This window comes from Carcharodon carcharias, chromosome 1, assembly GCF_017639515.1.
Source record: "Carcharodon carcharias isolate sCarCar2 chromosome 1, sCarCar2.pri, whole genome shotgun sequence".
Lineage (NCBI taxonomy): Eukaryota > Metazoa > Chordata > Chondrichthyes > Lamniformes > Lamnidae > Carcharodon > Carcharodon carcharias.
The window spans coordinates 150,078,299-150,096,317 of NC_054467.1; the positions used below are offsets into that span (position 1 = coordinate 150,078,299).

The window sequence follows — 18,019 nt, forward strand, 5'->3', positions numbered from 1 at the left end:
TGTGGAGGCCAGGTCATTGAGTGTATTTAAGACTGAGATAGATAGGTTCTTGATTGGTAAGGGGATCAAAGGTTACGGGGAGAAGGCGGGAGAATGGTGTTGAGAAACTTATCATCCATGATTGAATGGCAGAACAGACTCGACGGGCCTAATTGTCTAATTTCTGCTCCCATGTCTTATGGTTTTATGATCATTGCCTGGCAATTGTGTGGTGCGAATGTTACTTGCCACTTGTCAGCCCAAACCTGGATATTGTCCAGCTCTTGCTGCATTTGGACGTGGACTGCTTCAGTATCTGAGAAGTCGCGAATGGTGGTGAACATTGTGCAACCATCAACAAACATTCCCACTTCTGACCTTATGATGGAAGGAAGGTCATTGATGAAGCAGCTGAAGATGATTGGACCTAGGACACTACCCTGAGGAACTCCTGCAGTGATGCCCTGGAGCTGAGATGACTCCAACAGCCACAACCATCTTCCTTTGTGCTAGGTATGAGTCAAGCCAGTAGAGAGTTTTCCCCCAGATACACATTGACTCCAGTTTTGCTAGGCCTCATTGATGCCACACTCAGTCAAATGCTGCCTTGATGTCAAGGGCAGCCACTCTCACCTCACCTTAGGAGTTCAGTTCTTTTGTCCATGTTTGCACCAAGGCGGTAATGAGGTCAGGAACTGAGTGGCCCTGGTGCAACTGCAACTGGGCGTCAGTGAGCAGGTTATTGCTAAGCAAGTACTGCTTGATAGCACTGTTGATGACCCCCTTCCATTACTTTAATGATGATGGAGAGTAGACTGATGGGACAGTAATTCGACACCCTGGTCCACTCCTCCATCATTCCCTACACCTCAATCCCCTCCTATGGCACCTTCCCATGCAACCGCAGAAGGTGTAACACCTGCCCCTTTACTTCCTCCCTCCTCACCGTCCAAGGGCCCAAACACTCGTTTCAAGTGAAGCAGCACTTCACTTGCACTTCCCTCAATTTAATCTACTTCATTCGCTGCTCCCAATGCAGTCTCCTCTACATTGGAGAGACCAAACTCAGACTGGGTGACCGCTTTGCGGAACACCTTCGGTCTGTCCACAAGCATGACCCGGACCTCCCTGTCGCTTGCCATTTCAACACACCACCCTGCTCTCATGCCCACATGTCTGCCCTTGGCCTGCTGCAATGTTCCAGTGAAGCAAACTGGAGGAACAGCACGTTATCTTACGACGAGACACTCTACAGCCTTCCGACTTAACATTGAGTTTGACAACTTCAGATCATGAACTCTCTGCTCCATCCCCATCCCCTTTCCGATTCCCCTTTTTCCAATAATTTATAATTTTTTAAAATATATTTTTCTTTTCCCATCTATTTTTAAATTTATTTCGCTCTTTCGTTTTATCTCCACCTTTTAGCCCATTTCGATCCCCCCCCCACTACAGCCATCTATTACTTGCTTGTCCTGCTTTCTACCTTTAATGTCACCATTAGCACATTCCTTAGATAATATCACCACCATCAACACTCCTTTGTCCCTTTGTCTATGACATCTTTGGCAATCTCTTTGCCTCCACCTATCGCTGGCCCTCTATCCAGCTCTACCTGTCCCACCACCCTCAACAAGCTTATATTTCACCATATTTCTATATTTCCTTAGTTCTGATGAAGAGTTATTCGGACTGGAAACGTTAATTATATTCCTCTCCGCAAATGCTGTCTGACCTGATGAGTTTTTCCAGCTATTTTTGTTTTTGTTGCAGATTTTCAGCATCCGCAGTATTTTGCTTTTATCTTAGTCAGTAATTTGCTGGGTTGGATTTATCCTGTTTTTTGTGTATAAGACGAATCTGGGAAATTTTCCACACAGCCAGGTAGATGCCAGTGTTGTAGCTGTACTGGAACAGCTTGGCTAGGGACGCGGCAAGTTCTGGAGCACAAGTCTTCAGTACTATTGCTGGAATATTGTCAGGCCCCACAGCCTTTGCACTATCCAGTGCCTTTAGCCGTTTCTTGATATCACATGGAGTGAATCGAATTGGCTGAAGACTGGCATCTGTGATGCTGAGGACCTCCAGAAGAGGCTGAGATCGATCATCCACTTAACACTTCTGGCTGAAGATTGTGGCAAATGCTTCTGCCTTATCTTTTGCACTGATGTGCTGGGCTCTCCCATCATTGAGGATAGGGATATTTGTGGAACCTCCTCCTCCAGTGAGTTGTTTAATTGTCCACCATCATTCACGACTGAATGTGGCAGGACTGCAGAGCTTAGATCTAATCAGTTGGTTGTGGGATGGCTGGACTCTGCCTATCACTTGCTGCTTATGCTGTTTGGCATGCAAGTAGTCCTGTGTTATAACTTTACCAGGTTGACACCTCATTTATAGGTATGCCTGGTGCTGCTCCTGGCATGCCCTCCTGCACTCTTCAATGAACTAGGATTGATCCCCTGGCTTGATGGTAATGGTAGAGTGGGGGATATGCCGGGCTATGAGGTTACAGCTTGTGTTCGAGTACAGTTCTGCTGTTGCTGATGCCCACAGCGCCTCATGGATGTCTAGTGTTGAGTTGCTAGACCTGTCCGAAATCTATTTGTTTGAAATCTGTCTCATTTAGCGTGGCGGTAGTGCCACACAATACGATGGTGGATCAGTAATTGGACCTCAATGTGAAGGCGGGACTTGGTCTCCACAACGATTGCCTGGTGGTCTCTCCCACCAATATGGTCATGGACAGATATATTTGTGTCAGGCAGATTGGTGAGGATGAGGTCAAGTATATTTTTCCACCTGCTGCAGACCCAGTTTAGCAGCCATGTCCTTTTGGACTCAGCCAGCTCAGTCTGTAGTGGTGCTACCGAGCCAGTCTTGGTGCTGTTTCCCACCCAGAGTACATTCTGTGCCCTTGCCAGCCTCAGTGCTTCCTCGAAGTGATGTTCAACATGGAAGAGCACTGATATAGTAGCTGAGGGAGGGCGGTAAGTGCGATGAAACATCATGGGGTCCGGAGTCAATGTTGACAACTCCCTCCCGACTGTATACCACTGTGCTGCCACCTCTGCTGGGTCTGTCCTGTCGGTGGAACAGGACATACCCAGAGATGGTATTGCTGGTGTCTTTATCTGTCAGATATGATTCCATGAGCATAACTATGTCAGGCTGTTGCTTGACTAGTCTGCAAAACAGCCCTCCCACTTTTGGCACTAGATCCTAGACCCCCAGATGTTAGTAAGGAGGACTTTGCAGGGTAGTCAGGGCTGAGTTTGCAGTTGTCGTTTTCAGTGCTTAGGTTGATGCCAGGTTTCATTACTTTTTTGGAATAATTGTAGTAGTTTGATATGACTGAGTGGCTTGCAAGGCCATTTAAAAGTCAACCACATTATTGTAGGTCTGGAGTAAGGACAGCAGATTTCCTTCCCTACAGAGCATTAGCAAACCAGATGGGTTTTTACAACAGTGGTTTAATGGTCATCATTAGACTTTGAATTCCAGATTTATATTGAATTTAAATCACTGCCTGCCATGGTGGGATTTGAACTTAGGTCCCCAGAGCATTGCTTTGGGTTTCTGGATTACTAGTCCAACAACAATACCACTATGGCATCACCTCCCCCAGGGGCAGGAGGAACTAAGAGAATGGAATGGAGTTCACATAGGGTGTAAGGAAGTGAGACAGATCAGTACTCGGGCCTCAACTGTTTACAATTTATATAAATGACTTGGATGAAGGGTTGGACAGGATGGTTGCCAAAATTGCTGATGACACAAAGATAGGTAGGAAAATAATTTGTGAAGAGAACATAAGGAGGTTACAAAAAGATATAGATAGGTTAAGAGAGTGGGCAAAGATCTGACAAATGGAGCATAATGTGGGAAAATGTGAAATTGTCCATTTTGGCAGGAAGAATAAAAAAGAAGCATATTATCTGAATGGTAAAAAATTACAGAGTTCTGAGATGCACAGGGATCCAGGTGTCTTACTGCATGAATCGCAAAAGGCTAGTATTCAGTACAGCAAGTAATTAGGAAAGCGAATAGAATGTTATAATTTATTGTGAGAGGAATTGAATACAAAAGTGGGGAGGTTATGCTTCAGTCACACAGAGCACTAGTGAGACCACATTTGGAGTACTGTGTACAGTATTGGTCACCTTATTTAAGGAAAGATGTAAATGCAGTTCAGGGAAGGTTTACCAGACTAATACCTGGAATGTGCAGGTTGTCTTATGAGGAAAGGTTGGACAGGCTAGGCTTGTATCCACTGGAGTTTCGAAGAGTAAGAGGCAACTTGATTGAAATATATATGATCCTGAGGCGTCTTGATAGGGTGGATGTGGAGAGGATGTTTTGTCTTGTGGGAGAATGTAGAACTAGTGTTGCTGTTTAAAAATAAGGGGTTACCCATTTACTTAGGCGAATTTTTTTCTGTCAGAGGGTTGTGAATCTTTGGAACCATCTTCCTGAAAAGGCGGTGGAAGCAGAGTCTATAAATGTTTTTAAGGCAGAAACCCTGGATAGATTCTTGGTAAGCAACGGGGTGATAGGTTATCAGGGGTAGACGGGATGCAGATTTGAGGTTACTATCAGATCAGATCAGCCATGATCTTATTAAATGGTGGAGCAGGCTCAATGGGCCGAATGGCCTACTCCTGTTCCTTGTTCATAAGTGTAGTTGAGGTAGCTTTGGGACTCAATGGGCTTATAATGAATAATAGTTGATGGAGACAGTGAAATCAAGGAACGGAAGGGAAGAGTCAGAGATGGACGATGTGAAACTGAAAAAAGGGTGGAAATTAGAAGCAAAGTTAATTAAGTTTTCCAATTCAGGATGAGAGCAGGAAACGGCACCAAAAAATCATCAATGTACCGGAAGAAGAGTTGGAGGAGGGGACTCAAGTAGAATTGGAACAATGAATGTTCCATATATCCTGTAAAAAACAGGCATAGCTTGGACTCATATAGGTACCCCTGCTTTGATCTTGGCCCACCCGTCCCTTGCTCAAATCGTATTACATCTCTAACTCTTCCCAGTTCTGATGAAAGATCATTGACCTGAAATGTTGGCCTGGTTTTCACTGAGTCGTGTTGACTTGGGACCCTTTTAAAAATGGCGGCTGGGTTTTGATTCCAGGATTCCCAGCCCCGTTGCTGCATTGTGCGATTTTTGGGAGTGCCTTTAAAGGGTGCCTTTATATCCTGTCAGAACCCTGCACTTCTGACCTGGCTCCATTGTGGAGATAAATATCTCCTACTCCTCCGAAATTTTCATGGTGGCAGGCCAGGTCTTTAAAGAGTCGTGGTTCATGGCCCTTCAGAGGAGTCGTGAACCCTATGTGCATGAGGGTATCTTTTTAAAAGATAAATCCAAAAGCTTCCCCTCATGGCCTGATGCCCGGTTATACTCCCCACCCACCCCCATGCCTCCTATGCCAAGCTCTGCCTTTCCACTCACCTTCTCAAGCCCCTGATGGCCCCTATGTCAACCTCTGGCACTTCCTTGCCCATTGACCCACTGTACACTTTCTAGAACCAATGAAGACCCATAGGCCAGGACTTTGTCCTCGTCAGGCGGGCTCGTTGGGGACAGGTGGGAGCGGTCGGGAGATGGACCGCCAGCTGCGAATGGGCCGTGACCATGATTTCATGCTGGCCAATTAAGGCCCACCCAGCGTGAAATATATGCTGCAGCGCTCAGCACTGCCTGTGTTGGAAGGGAGGAGGGCAAGCGTGGAACTTTGCACAGGTGTGCGCAGGAAAAGCTCCCTGAAGCACAGAGCTGCCTCAGTGAGATGAAGATATAAAAAATAAAAAACAAAGATTTTTAAGGTGTTAAAAACATGTCCCCTCATATGACTCTATCATGAGCAGCGATATGTTAGAAATTAATATGAAATTTAAAACTTTTTTTAATGACGGATCAAAACGTCCCACCCGTGAGTGAAGTTTCGCCAACCGCAAGGTTGGATGGGCAGCAAAAAATTTAATTCAGTTAGATTATTAATGACCTTAATAGGCCTGTTAATTGTCGGCAGGCTTGCTGCTAACTTCTGCGTGCACCTGCCAATCAAAATATCGTGCGAGTGTGCGATGACATTAGGCTGCTTTCCCTCGATCGGGTCGGGCGTGCATCTGCCGAATGAGCAGAAAATTCTGTCCATAGTGTATAATGGGATCTATATAAAAAAAAGTATTATTTATTGTAAAATGTTATTTTTATGTTCCAGGGAGCATTGCCTCATATCAGGCCTCTGATCCTGTCAGCCGGCTGCTATTGCTGAGTTTTGGTGTATCATCAGCCCTGCTTGTTCAAGCTGTCACTTGGTGGTCAGGAAGCAATCAGCAAAGGTATGAATCTTTTTTTTGTCTATTGTACTATTTTGTATCTTTTGTACCTTTTGGTGTAGACAAACTAGAATTTAAGCAAAAAATATAGTAGCAAAACCAAAAAAGGGTATTTAATGATCTTGCAATTGCTAACTTGACAGCTGTAGTCAAAAACTATTTTGGATTATTACATATCCATGGTAAACTAACAACACATGAGGTATTGCAATATTATGTATACGACCATTTATACTTTTTCAAATACAGGTGTTTAGCAACATTCAGATGTGTATGTCTTTAAAATCTGTGAGGATATCCAAACAGTTTCTTTAGCAAGTAGCCCTGTCCTGCCAATACTGATATTATCCATTCAGAAGATATGGATTGACTTCAGTTTCTCATTGTAGGTAATTCACAGCCATGGGAATTGCTGTGTAGAATGGCTTACAGGGGTGATGTAGTGTACTTTTTGAGAATGAGATGGGGCAGGAGGAAAGAGGGAAGCAAAGAACATAAGAAATTAGAGCAGGAGAAAACCATACAGCCAATCAAACCTGTTCCATTCCATTGGACTTCTTAATTACTTGCTGTACGTGCATACTAACTTTTTGTGTCTTATGCACTAGAACACCTAGATCCCTCTGCACCTCAGAATTTTGCAGTTGTTCTCCGCTAAGTAATATTCTCCTTTTTTAATTCTTCCTGCCGAAGTGAACAACTTCACATTTTCCCACATTAAACTTCATTTGCCAGATCTTTGCCCACTCACTCAACCTATCTATATCCGTCTGCAACTTCCTTATGTCCTAGCTACCATGCCATTGCTCCCTTCATCTAAGTCATTAATGCAAATTATAAAATATTGAGGCCCCAGCAGAGACCCCTGCAAGACTCTATTTGTCACATCCTGCCAATCAGAAAAAGACCCATTTATGCATACTCTGTTTTCTGCCAGTAGGCCAATCTTCTATCCACGCTGATATGTTACCCCCTACACCATGAGCTTTTATTTTCTGCAGTAACCTTTAATGTGGCGCCTTATTAAATGCCTTCTAGAAATCCAAGTACAGTATGTCTACAGGCTCCTGCTTTACCCACAATGCATGTTACTCCTTCAAAAAACTCCAATAAATTGGTTAAACACGATTTCCCTTTCACAAAACTATGCCTACTCTTCCTGATTACCTTGAGTTTCTTTAATTGCCTAGCTATAACCTCCTTAATGATCGATTCTAACAACTTCCCCACGACAGACGTTAAGCTAACTGGCCTATAGTTTCCTGTTTTCTGCCTCTCTCCCTTCTTGAATTATATTTGGGTTATATTTGCTATTGTTATAACTTGGGTTATATTTGCTATTTTTCAGTCTGATGGAACTTATCCAGAATCTAGCAAATTTGAAAAATTAATACCAGTGCATCTACTACCTCATTAGCAATCTTTTTTAAGACCCTAGGACGAAGTCTATCAGGACCCAGAGACTTGTCAGCCCACAGCTCCATCAGTTTGCTCAGTATCACTTCCCTCGTGACTGCAATTTCACCAAGTTCCTCTCTCTCTTTCACCTCCTGATTTACAGCTATTACTGGAATTTTTTTGTGTCCTCTATTGTGAACACAGAAGCAAAATATTTGTTTGTTTCTTCCGCCATTTCCTTATTATCTACTATTAGCTCCCCACTGTCACTCTCTAGGGGACCAACACTCATTTTACTTACTCTTTTCCTGTTTAAATACCTGTAGAAGCTCTTGTTATCCATTTTTACATTTCTAGCTAGCTTTCTCCCACACTCTAATTTATTTCTCCTGATTAACCTTTTAGTCATTCGCTGCTGTTTTTTATGTTCTGATTCTGCCCTACCACTCATCTTTGTAATTATATGCTTTTTCCTTATGTTTGATGCTTTCCTTAACTTCTTTAGATAACCACGGATGGTGGGTTCTCTCCTTAGAATTTTTCTTTATAGTAGGAATATACTTATTCTGAATATTCTGAAATATCCCCTTCAATGTCTGCCACTGCTTCTCCATTGATTTATGCTCTAGCCTAGTATCCCAGTTCGCTTCAGCTAACTCAGCTTTCATGCCTACATTGTTGCCCTTATTTAAGTTTAAGATTCTAGTCTTAGACCCACACTTCTCCCTTTCAAACTGGATGTAAAATTAAATCATATTGTGGTCGCTGCTACCTACTCTGAGGTCATTAATTAATCCTGTTACATTACACAATTCGAAGTCTAATATAACCTGCTCTCTGGTTGGTTCCAGAACATGCTGCTCTAAGAAACTATCTCAAAAGCATTCTAAGAACTCCTCGTCCAGGCTATGACTGCCAACCTGATTTTTGCAGTTAATATGTAGATCTAAATCACCCATGATTATTACCGTCCCTTTATAGCAAGCATCAATATTTCTTCTTGAATACTTTGTCCTAGATTGTGGTTACTTTTGGGGGGGTGTGTAGACCACTCCCACGAGTGACTTTTTTCCCCTACTATTCCTCATCTCCACCCTAGCCGATTCTACATCCTGATCTCCTGAACCAAGGTCATCTCTAACTATAGCACCAATGCCATCTTTGATTAACATTGCTATCCCTCCACCTTTACCTAGCTTCCTATTCTTCTTGAATGCCATGTACCGCTCAATATTCAGGAGCTAATCCTTGTTGTCCCACAGCCACTTCTCCATAATTGTTATCAGATCATAGGCTGTATCTTCTGGTCAGCGAGTAGGGGTGGGGCCCATTCGCTGAGGCGTAAAATGATGCAGGGTGATGTCAGGCATGCTACCCGACATCACGGCGCGTCATTCAGACTTTCAGTTCGGCGGGCGTGCAGCCGAGTCAGCTGTGCACCCGCCGACCTGTCAACGGCCTATTGAAGCTATAAACAAAGTAACTGAAGTCATTAATGGACAGGCCCATGCGGGCAGGCCGGGAGCCCTGGTGGGCTTCTGATAAAGCATGAAACCTCAGGCACGTGTGGGATGAGGTTTCATGTAGGTTTTAAAAATCTCACAATATTTTAAAATAAAAGTTATGACAATTCATGTGACAACATTGCATGAGGGGACCTGGCAGGGAAACTTTTTCCTCAGCTTTATTTAAAGTTTAAACGTGAGTCGATCTCCCTAAGGCAGCAGTTTGCCTCAGGGAGATCTGGGCACTCTTCCGATCGCATGTGCGAAAGAGCGCTCTCTCAACTGAGGGAATCCTCTGCCTGCACAGGGAGTGCATAGCGCTTCCTGGTGGATGTCATGCTGGGCGGGCCTTAATTGGCCCGCCCATGTAAAATGGCGGTGCGCCCCCAACCAGGGGCACCGATCTGAAGCCTGCCTGCCTGTGCCCACTTCCGCACTCCACCCCCCGCCCCCCAACGGGGGTGAAAATCTTGCCCCATATTTATTTACTTCAATGTGCGCTATCAATTTATTTACTTTGTTATTGCTGTGCGCATTCAGATAGAGAGCCTTCAGTTTTGTCTTTTTTTTATCTTTGTAACATCTAGTCTTGACTGTTGATGTATTCTTAGGTTTTTTTCTCTCTGTTCCTTCCTATCATTCTCTGACCCTCATTTCCTATATTACTATTTTGCTTTCCTTCTTTGACTTTACCCCTTGATTTGCTACACCTACCCAAGCTGGATCCCTCACCCTTCTCGTTTAGTTTAAAGCCCTCTCTACTTCCCTTATGTGCGATTCTCAAGAACACTGGTCCCAGCATGGTTCAGGAGTAGACTGTCCCAACAGTACAACCCCTACTATCCTCAGTACTGGTGCCAGTGCCCCACGAACTGGAACCCCACTTCTTCCACACCCAGTCTTTGAGCCATACATTTTTCTCTCTAATCTTATTTGTCCTATGCCATTTTGCACGTGGCTCAGGTAATAATCCAGAGGGTATTACCTTTGAGGTCTGCTTCTTAATTTGGTACCTAGCTTCTCATACTGACTTTGCAGAACTTCTTTTCTTGCCCTGACTATGTCATTGGTACCAACATGGACTGCACCAACTGGATCCTCCCCTTCCCAGTCCAAGTTGCCCTCCAGCCCTGAGCAGATGTCCCGAACCCTGGCACTGGGCAGGCAACATAGCCGTCTGAACTCTCACCCTTTGCTGCACAGAACAGTGACCATCCCCCTCACTATCCTATCCCCTAATGTCACTACATTCCTGTTTGCTCCCCTCACATAAATGGCTTCCTGTACCATGGTGCTATGGGCAGCCGGCTCATCCACCTTGCAGACCTCGCTTTTGTCCACAAAGGTTGTGAGCACTTCAAACCTGTTTGACAGTTGCAAAGTCTGAGGCTCTCCACTATTGTCTGCTCAGTCCCTTTACCTTCCTCACTCACGGTCATGTCATCCTGTCTCTCACTGCTGACCAAAACAGACGACCCAATTCGAAGAGGCGTGACCGACTTCTGGAACAAAGCGTACAAGTATTTCTCCCCCACCTGTATGTTGCGCAGTGTCTACAGTTTGGCTTCCAGATCAACAATATTCCCTCAACCTGGGATTGGGAGTTATGCTGTCCACAGAATCACACAGTCACACAGTGCAGAAGAGGCCCTTCGGCCCATTGAGTCTGCACCAACACGTGAGAAACACCTATTCCCATTTACCAGCACTTGGCCCATAGCCTTGAATGTTATGACATGCCAAGTGCTCATCCAGGTACTTTTTAAAGGATGTGAGGCAACCTGCCTCCACCACCCTCCCAGGCTGTGCATGCCAGACCGTCACCACCCTCTGGGTAAAAAGGTTTTCTTCACATCCCCCTAAACCTCCTGCCCCTCACCTTGAACTTATGCCCCCTCATGACTGACCCTTCAACTAAGGGGAACAGCTGCTCCCTATCCACCCTGTCCATGCCCCTCATAATCTTGTACACCTCGATCAGGTCGCCCCTCAGTGTTCTGTGCTCCAACTAAAACAACCCAAGTCTATCCAACCTCTCTTCATAACTTAAATGTTTTATCCCAGGCAACATCATGGTGAATCTCCTCTGCACCCCCTCCAGTGCAATCACATCCTTCCTATAATGTGTCGACCAGAATTGCACACAGTACTCCAGCTGTGGCCTCACCAAGGTTCTATACAACTCCAACACGACCTCCCTACTTTTGTAAGCTGTGCCTCGATTGATAAAGGCAAGTGTCCTGTATACCTTTTTCACCACCCGACTAACATGCCCCTCTACCTTCAGAGATCTATGGATACACAAGCCAAGGTCCTTTTGTTCCTCAGAACTTCCTAGTGTCATGCAGTTCATTGAATACTTCTTTGTCAAATTACTCCTTCCAAAGTGTATCACCTCACACTTTTCAGGGTCAAATTCCATCTGCCACTTATCTGCCCATTTGACGATCCCGTCTATATCTTCCTGTAGCCCAAGACACTCAACCTCACTGTTAACCACTTGGCCAATCTTTGTGTCATCCGCAAACTTACTAATCCTACCTTCTACATAGTCATCTATGTCGATTATATAAATGACAAATAATAGGGGACCGAGCACAGATCCCTGTGGTACGCCACTGGACACTGGCTTCCAGTCACTAAAGCATCCTAAGCCAATTTTGAAACCACCTTATCAAATTACCCTGTATCCCATGTGCATTTGCCTTCTTTATAAGTCTCCCATGTGGGACCTTGTCAAAGGCTTTGCTGAAATCCATATAAACTACATCAACTGCACTACTCTCATCTACACACCTGGTCACCTCCTCAAAAAATTCAATCAAATTTGTGAGGCAACCCTTCTTAAATAGCGGAACCACATTAGCTGTTCTCCAGTCCTCTGGCACCTCCCCTGTGGCCAGAGAGGAATTGAAAATTGGTTCAGAGCCCCTGCGATCTCCTCCCTTGTCACCCTCAGCAGCCTGGGACACAAATCATCTGGACCTGGAGATTTGTCCACTTTTAAGCCTTCCAACACCTCCAATACCTTGTCACTCCCTATATCAATTTGCTTAAGAACCTCGCAGTCTCTCTCCTCGAGTACCATACCTTCATCCTCATTCTCTTGGGTGAAGACGGATGTGAAGTATTTGTTCAAACCTCTACCGATGTCCTCTGGCTCCACCCATCGATTGTCCCCTTGGTCCCTAATGGGCCCTACTCTTTCCCTGGTTATCTTCTTCCCATTGATATACTTAAAGAATATCTTGGGATTTTCCCTACTTTTACCAGCCAGAGTTTTCTCATATCCCCTCTTTGCTCTCCTAATTGCTTTCTTAAGCTCCACCCTGCACTTTCTGTACTTCACTAATGCCTCCACTGATTTGCTTCCCTTGTACCTGCTAAAAGCCTCTCTTTTCCTTCTCATCGTATCCTGAATATCTTTGGTCATCCATGGTTCTCTGGGCTTGTTACTCCTTCCCAGATGGCGCATGTTGAGCCTGTACCCTCCCCACTTCCTTTGTGATTGCCCCCCCACTGCTCCTCTGTAGATTTCCCCAAAAGTAGCTGTTCCCAGTCTACCTTGGCCAGATCCTGCCTTATTTTACTAAAATCTGCTCTCCCCCAATCCAAAACATTTTTTTGCAACTTGTCTATTTCTTTGTCCATAACAAGCTTAAATTGTACCATGTTGTGGTCGCTATCACTAAAATGCTCCCCCACCACCACCTCAGCCATCTGTCCGGCTTCATTCCTCAGAATTAGGTCCAGCGCTGCGCCATCCCTTATTGGACCCTCTACATATTGACCTAAAAAGTTCTCCTGTACACATTTCAAGAAATCCACTCCATCCAAGCCCTTAACACTATGTCTGTTCCAATTAATGTTGCGAAAGTTAAAATCAACTAACATAATTACCCTATTGTTATTGTTTTTATACACCTCCGCAAATTGTGCACATATTTGCTCCTCAATTTCCCACTGACTATCTGGGGATCTACCATAAACACCTAACAATATTCCTAAGCTCTACCCACAAAGCTTCATTCAATGCCCCCTCCAAGATATCATCTCTCCTTACTGCAGTAACTGACTCCTTAACTAATAATGCAATGCCTCCTCCTCTTTTACCCCCTCCCCTGTCTTGCCAGAAGATTTGACATCCCGGAATGTTGAGCTGCCAATCCTGCCCCTCCCTCAACTATGTCTCTGTGATGGCTACTATATCACAATTCCACGTGTCAATCCTCCACTGGACGCACCTCCTCTGAGGAGGAAGGGAGGGCCAGAATGGGGAGGAGGCCAGGAGTCTACATTCAGCCTCTAGCGGAGCTACCTTTGGGAGGAGAGGCTCAGATACAAGGGGCGCAGGGCGAACAGGAAGTCCAAGGTGGAACAGGTCGCAGAAGGAGCCACTATCCTGCTGCCAGGGTATACAGGCGGTGAAGCAGCTACCCCAATATGTCGAAGGAAGCTTCATTTCAAGGGAGACAGTCACCTCCATCTGTCAGATGATCGGCCCTGAGATCTGTGCTAACTGTGTGGTTGGGCACGCCATGCCAGTGGCGCTAAAAGTCACAGCTGCCCTCAACTTCTATGCCTCCGGTTCTTTCCAGGGGTTGGTGGGTGATCTTTGCAGAGTCTGCCAGTCAGCTGTCCCCACTTGTGTCCAGCAGGTGACAGACGCTCTGTTCAGGCATGCGGTGACTTTCATCCACTACTGCTGGGACGATGCCAGCCAGACAGAGTCAGCCAGAGACTTCTCGGCTATTGCTGGCTTCCCCCGCACCCAGGGTGCAATCAGCTGCATACATGTGGCTATCAAGGTGCCAGTAGGTGACCCTGGTGCCTTCATCAACAGGAAGGGATTCCACTCCATGAACGTGCAGATAGTGTGTGATCACAAGATGCAGATTCTGGAAGTCTGTGCAAGGTACCCAGGGAGCTCCCATGATGCTTACATCCTCCGGCACTCCCAGGTGTTGTGACTCTTCAGTATTCCAGCCTGGCTGGATGGATGGCTGCTGGGTGACAAGGGCTATCCTCTCAAAAGGTGGCTCCTGACGTCTCTCCGCCATCCAAGAACAGAAGCGGTACAATAGGAGCCACTCCTCCACAAGGGCTGTGGTAAAGAGAACCATCAGTCTTCTCAAGATGCACTTCCAATGCCGGGGGCGCACTCCAAAACCCCGCAGATCGTATGTCACTGATGGTAGTTACGTGCTACGCTCTCCACAATCTGGCACTGGAAAAGGCGACGCTGTGGATGAAGAAGATGTAGACGCAGTTGCTCCGGATGCACACGATGAGTCCAGCAGTGAGTCCAAGGATGAGCACGCACAGGAGAACGCTGAGGGGATGGATGCTGACCCGGGCATACTCTAGGGAGGCAGGGACACCTGGGAGGCTTTAATCCAAAGAACCTTCAGCTAGCCCACCACAGATGGACCTTCAACACATGCCAGGGCTGCAGGCTCCACACTTGATACCTCAGTGCTAAATCAGCCTGGATAGGGACATTAACTAAGGCCCTTGTCAATTAAGCTCAATGTCAAACAACTCACTCATAACATCATGGGTTCCTGTCCTTCCTTGCAGAAGTAAGGAATCACCCTGAGCCATGGGTTACATATCAAAGTTTAATGAGATTACAAAAGTAACTTCAGAAACCAAAAAAAAGGTGTTGCACATCACATCAAGTATTAAATTAACTAATATGGGGCAACATAAAAGCACCAATGAGAAACCCGTGGTGTGCCTAATGTGCCTTAAATTTACAGTTACGGGTGCTACGTCTAGGTGCCTCGTTGGCACTGGCACTTGAGACAGCCTGCTGATTGTGCTGTCCTGTTGGCCTCCATGACCTTGGTGGCCATCCTCTGGCCCTTGGTGCCTTTGATGGCCCTGCCTGGGAGGGAGCGGCCAGTTCCACAGCTGGCTTCTCCCCAGTCACCGCAGCCTCATCAGCTGCCACAGTCACTGGAAGAGGGACGGAGAAGCTGCTGTCCTCATCCCGAGCATCCTGAGTGGAGCCCGCAGAGACAACAGGCAGCTGCTGCGCCAACGTGAGGTCACTTGGACCTCCCTGCTCACTGTAGATGGATGGGCACCGAGCTAGGATACTTGGTGCCCAAACCATCTCCCACACGGGCACTGACCAATTGAGGCAAATGCTGTTCTGAGGGCTTGCAAGTCTGAGCACAACCCCAAGAGGTCCTAATTGTTCTCCTGGAGGAGCCTCTCCATGAGAGACGCTACTCTCTCCATGGAGGAAACATGGCACTCGGCCATGAGGCTCATTGCACCGATGATGCTCCACATGGACTCCTCCAGCATGGGCACCATGCCATGCATTGCCTCATGTATCTCTGCCAATTCCTCCTGCATACCCTGTTGCATTTCCAGCGTTTGCTGCTTCATGGATGACTCCAGAGGCACATCATCAGCCACCGACCGAGTATGTGCCTTGTCCCCAGCAGTCCACTGACTGCCGGCGCCCTGGGCACCCTCTCTGCCAGCACCTCAAGTGAGTGAGAAATGACCTCACCGCCGTGCCCCGGGACACTAGCCAAAGATCTAATTCACACCGAGGTGCTAGTATCTGCACTGGTGCCTGCCTGGCGGAGATGGTGTGATGCTGGTGAGTCAATTTGCTCTGTGCCCTCAGGTGTCAGAGGTGGCCCCTCTGTCTCCTCCTCCCGTGCTCTGGTGATGCTGAAAGGAACAACAAGGTCGTTTGTTTAGTTAAAGTACAGACAATGTCAATTTGCATGCCAGTTCATTATGCGCTCACCCTTCCATAATCAATGGTCAACCCATGTTGCAAACTTCAATGAGCATTCAGCAGTGCCATGGCTTCTGTGACACACATGGTGACCTCAGTGCTCAGCAAACATATCTCCCTGTAGCACCCCAGCCTCACCGCCGCCTGTGGACATGGGGGCATGGCGTCTTTCCAGATCCATGGCCTGCTGCTTGTAAGCTGTTAGGATGGCCAACTGGGCCTGGCCTCTGCCAGTCTGCATCCGCTCGGTGGAATTGTGTGCAGTCTTCTCCTGATAGGGAGAGAAGAGCATTGATTAGTCCAGCCAGAAACTGGATTCCCATTGCATCCGTTAAAACCCAACCAGAGTGGGACATTGCAAGGCTCTAGTTCTTTGTTACCCCACAGCTGCCACACATTCACACAAAGAAGCCGGGCTGACCACCACCACCCCACCCCTCCTTGCCCAAATGCTGCCTCCATCACTTGTGGCACCATAAGGTGTCACTTGGCTAAGCAAGGAGGCACAAGCATGTGGAATGCAAAGATCAGCAGATGGATTGGTGCCCCGCCCCTGGAAGTTCCCCTCCCGGTATGTTAGCACCCTGACTTTGACATGCTTCCCAGCACTCTGCCTAAGTGCAGATCCTTGTTTCACCCCCACTCTATACTCTAGGTGTCAGTGTCACACATTCTGCAGTTGCAGAACCGATCTCAGCTCATCACTCTCAGAGTGAACTAGGCATGGGCAATATCTGCTAGCCCACTCAGCGAGGGACACATGCCGTAAAGGATTCAATGCTGTAACTGTACTCAGAGTTGTTGTGGGGGTGCGGTTGGCGGGGGGTGGTAGGGGGTCAGGGGATGGGTGGGTATGGGGGGGAGGGTGTGGGGTGGGGGGTTTGGGGAAAGGGTGATGGGTGCATTAAGTGACCTCAGCCAACATGGTACTCGTCCTTCCCGAGTGCAGGAGATTGTGGAATCTTTTTCAGCGCTGGACCCATGTGGGCCGCAACACATCATGGGAGCACACACTCTTGGCCACCTCCTCCCATGCACATTTGGGCAGTTGTGGAGGCCTCCACCTCCCATCGCTTGGAAGCAGGCACTCCTGCCATGCTTAGGCACTCATCCGAGAACCGAGAGGCATGCTGCACCGCTGGCCTACCCTCCGGCCTGGCCTGCCCCGCAGGCCTATCCTCTGGACTTGCGTGCTCAACAGAAGCCCTCTGGTGAGCCCTTCTGTCAACTATTGTGAGCAGCCTTGCACTGGCTGACAGGCCTTCATTTAAACATTGGACTCGGCGGTCTGTGCAAGCCTGCCGCCACCCCCCCACTTCCACTATCCTCAGGAATCGAGAAATACGCTGGGTGGGCCATAATTGGCCTGCCTGCGTAAAATGGCGGCGCGGACCTGATTGTTGCCTGCGCCCGCTCCCACTTGGCCCATCCAACATGGGGAAAATTCTCCCCATGGAGTAAAATTTTGTTGATAAAGTAAAATTGTACAAAGGAGAAATGATTGAAAACCAAATGTAAAATGATTAGTTTGACAAGTAAATAGTTCCTCAGAAGTGACTCTTTGGCTAAGTCAAATATGCTGTCTTGTCACAGAGGGTAAACAGATACTAACATTTTATTGGATTTCATACCTGCAGGCTCTGCAGAATCTGGGGTTTCATTTTGGGCCATTTTCTGCTACTTGTACTAAGGATCTGGTGTACCTCCCTGAACCCAGTATGGACATGCAACACATTCAACACTTTAGCACTATCCCTGGGTGCCGTTGTGACTTTGGACAGAATACATTCAGGTAAAGAAAACATTCAAGCGTCGCAGTGTTGTAACATTCAAGGAGTTTACAATGTTCTTGTAGCTAATCGATGTAGAAATTGCTGGCTAAGCACACCTTACCATTTATTATTGCTTTCTCATAAACCCTCAAGATGTTTTTAATGTGTAAAGTATATTTTTAAAAATACTTATGATTTGCCAAATAGAATCTTTTGACCTGGTGATAATCATTTGGCAGGTTTAT

The 18,019-nt window shown here is 46.6% G+C and overlaps 1 protein-coding gene across 2 annotated transcripts in view; it reads left to right on the top strand.

Moving 5' to 3' along the window:
* The window catches only part of LOC121276168 (PGAP2-interacting protein-like), a 135,274-nt gene that overhangs the window by 26,426 nt on the left and 90,829 nt on the right, over positions 1–18,019 (top strand). For both annotated transcript variants that reach the window (XM_041184247.1, XM_041184256.1), the window contains exons 3-4: positions 6,216–6,336; positions 17,640–17,794. In XM_041184247.1, the coding sequence (XP_041040181.1) occupies positions 6,216–6,336; positions 17,640–17,794 (276 nt within the window). The remainder of the gene's footprint in view (positions 1–6,215; positions 6,337–17,639; positions 17,795–18,019) is intronic.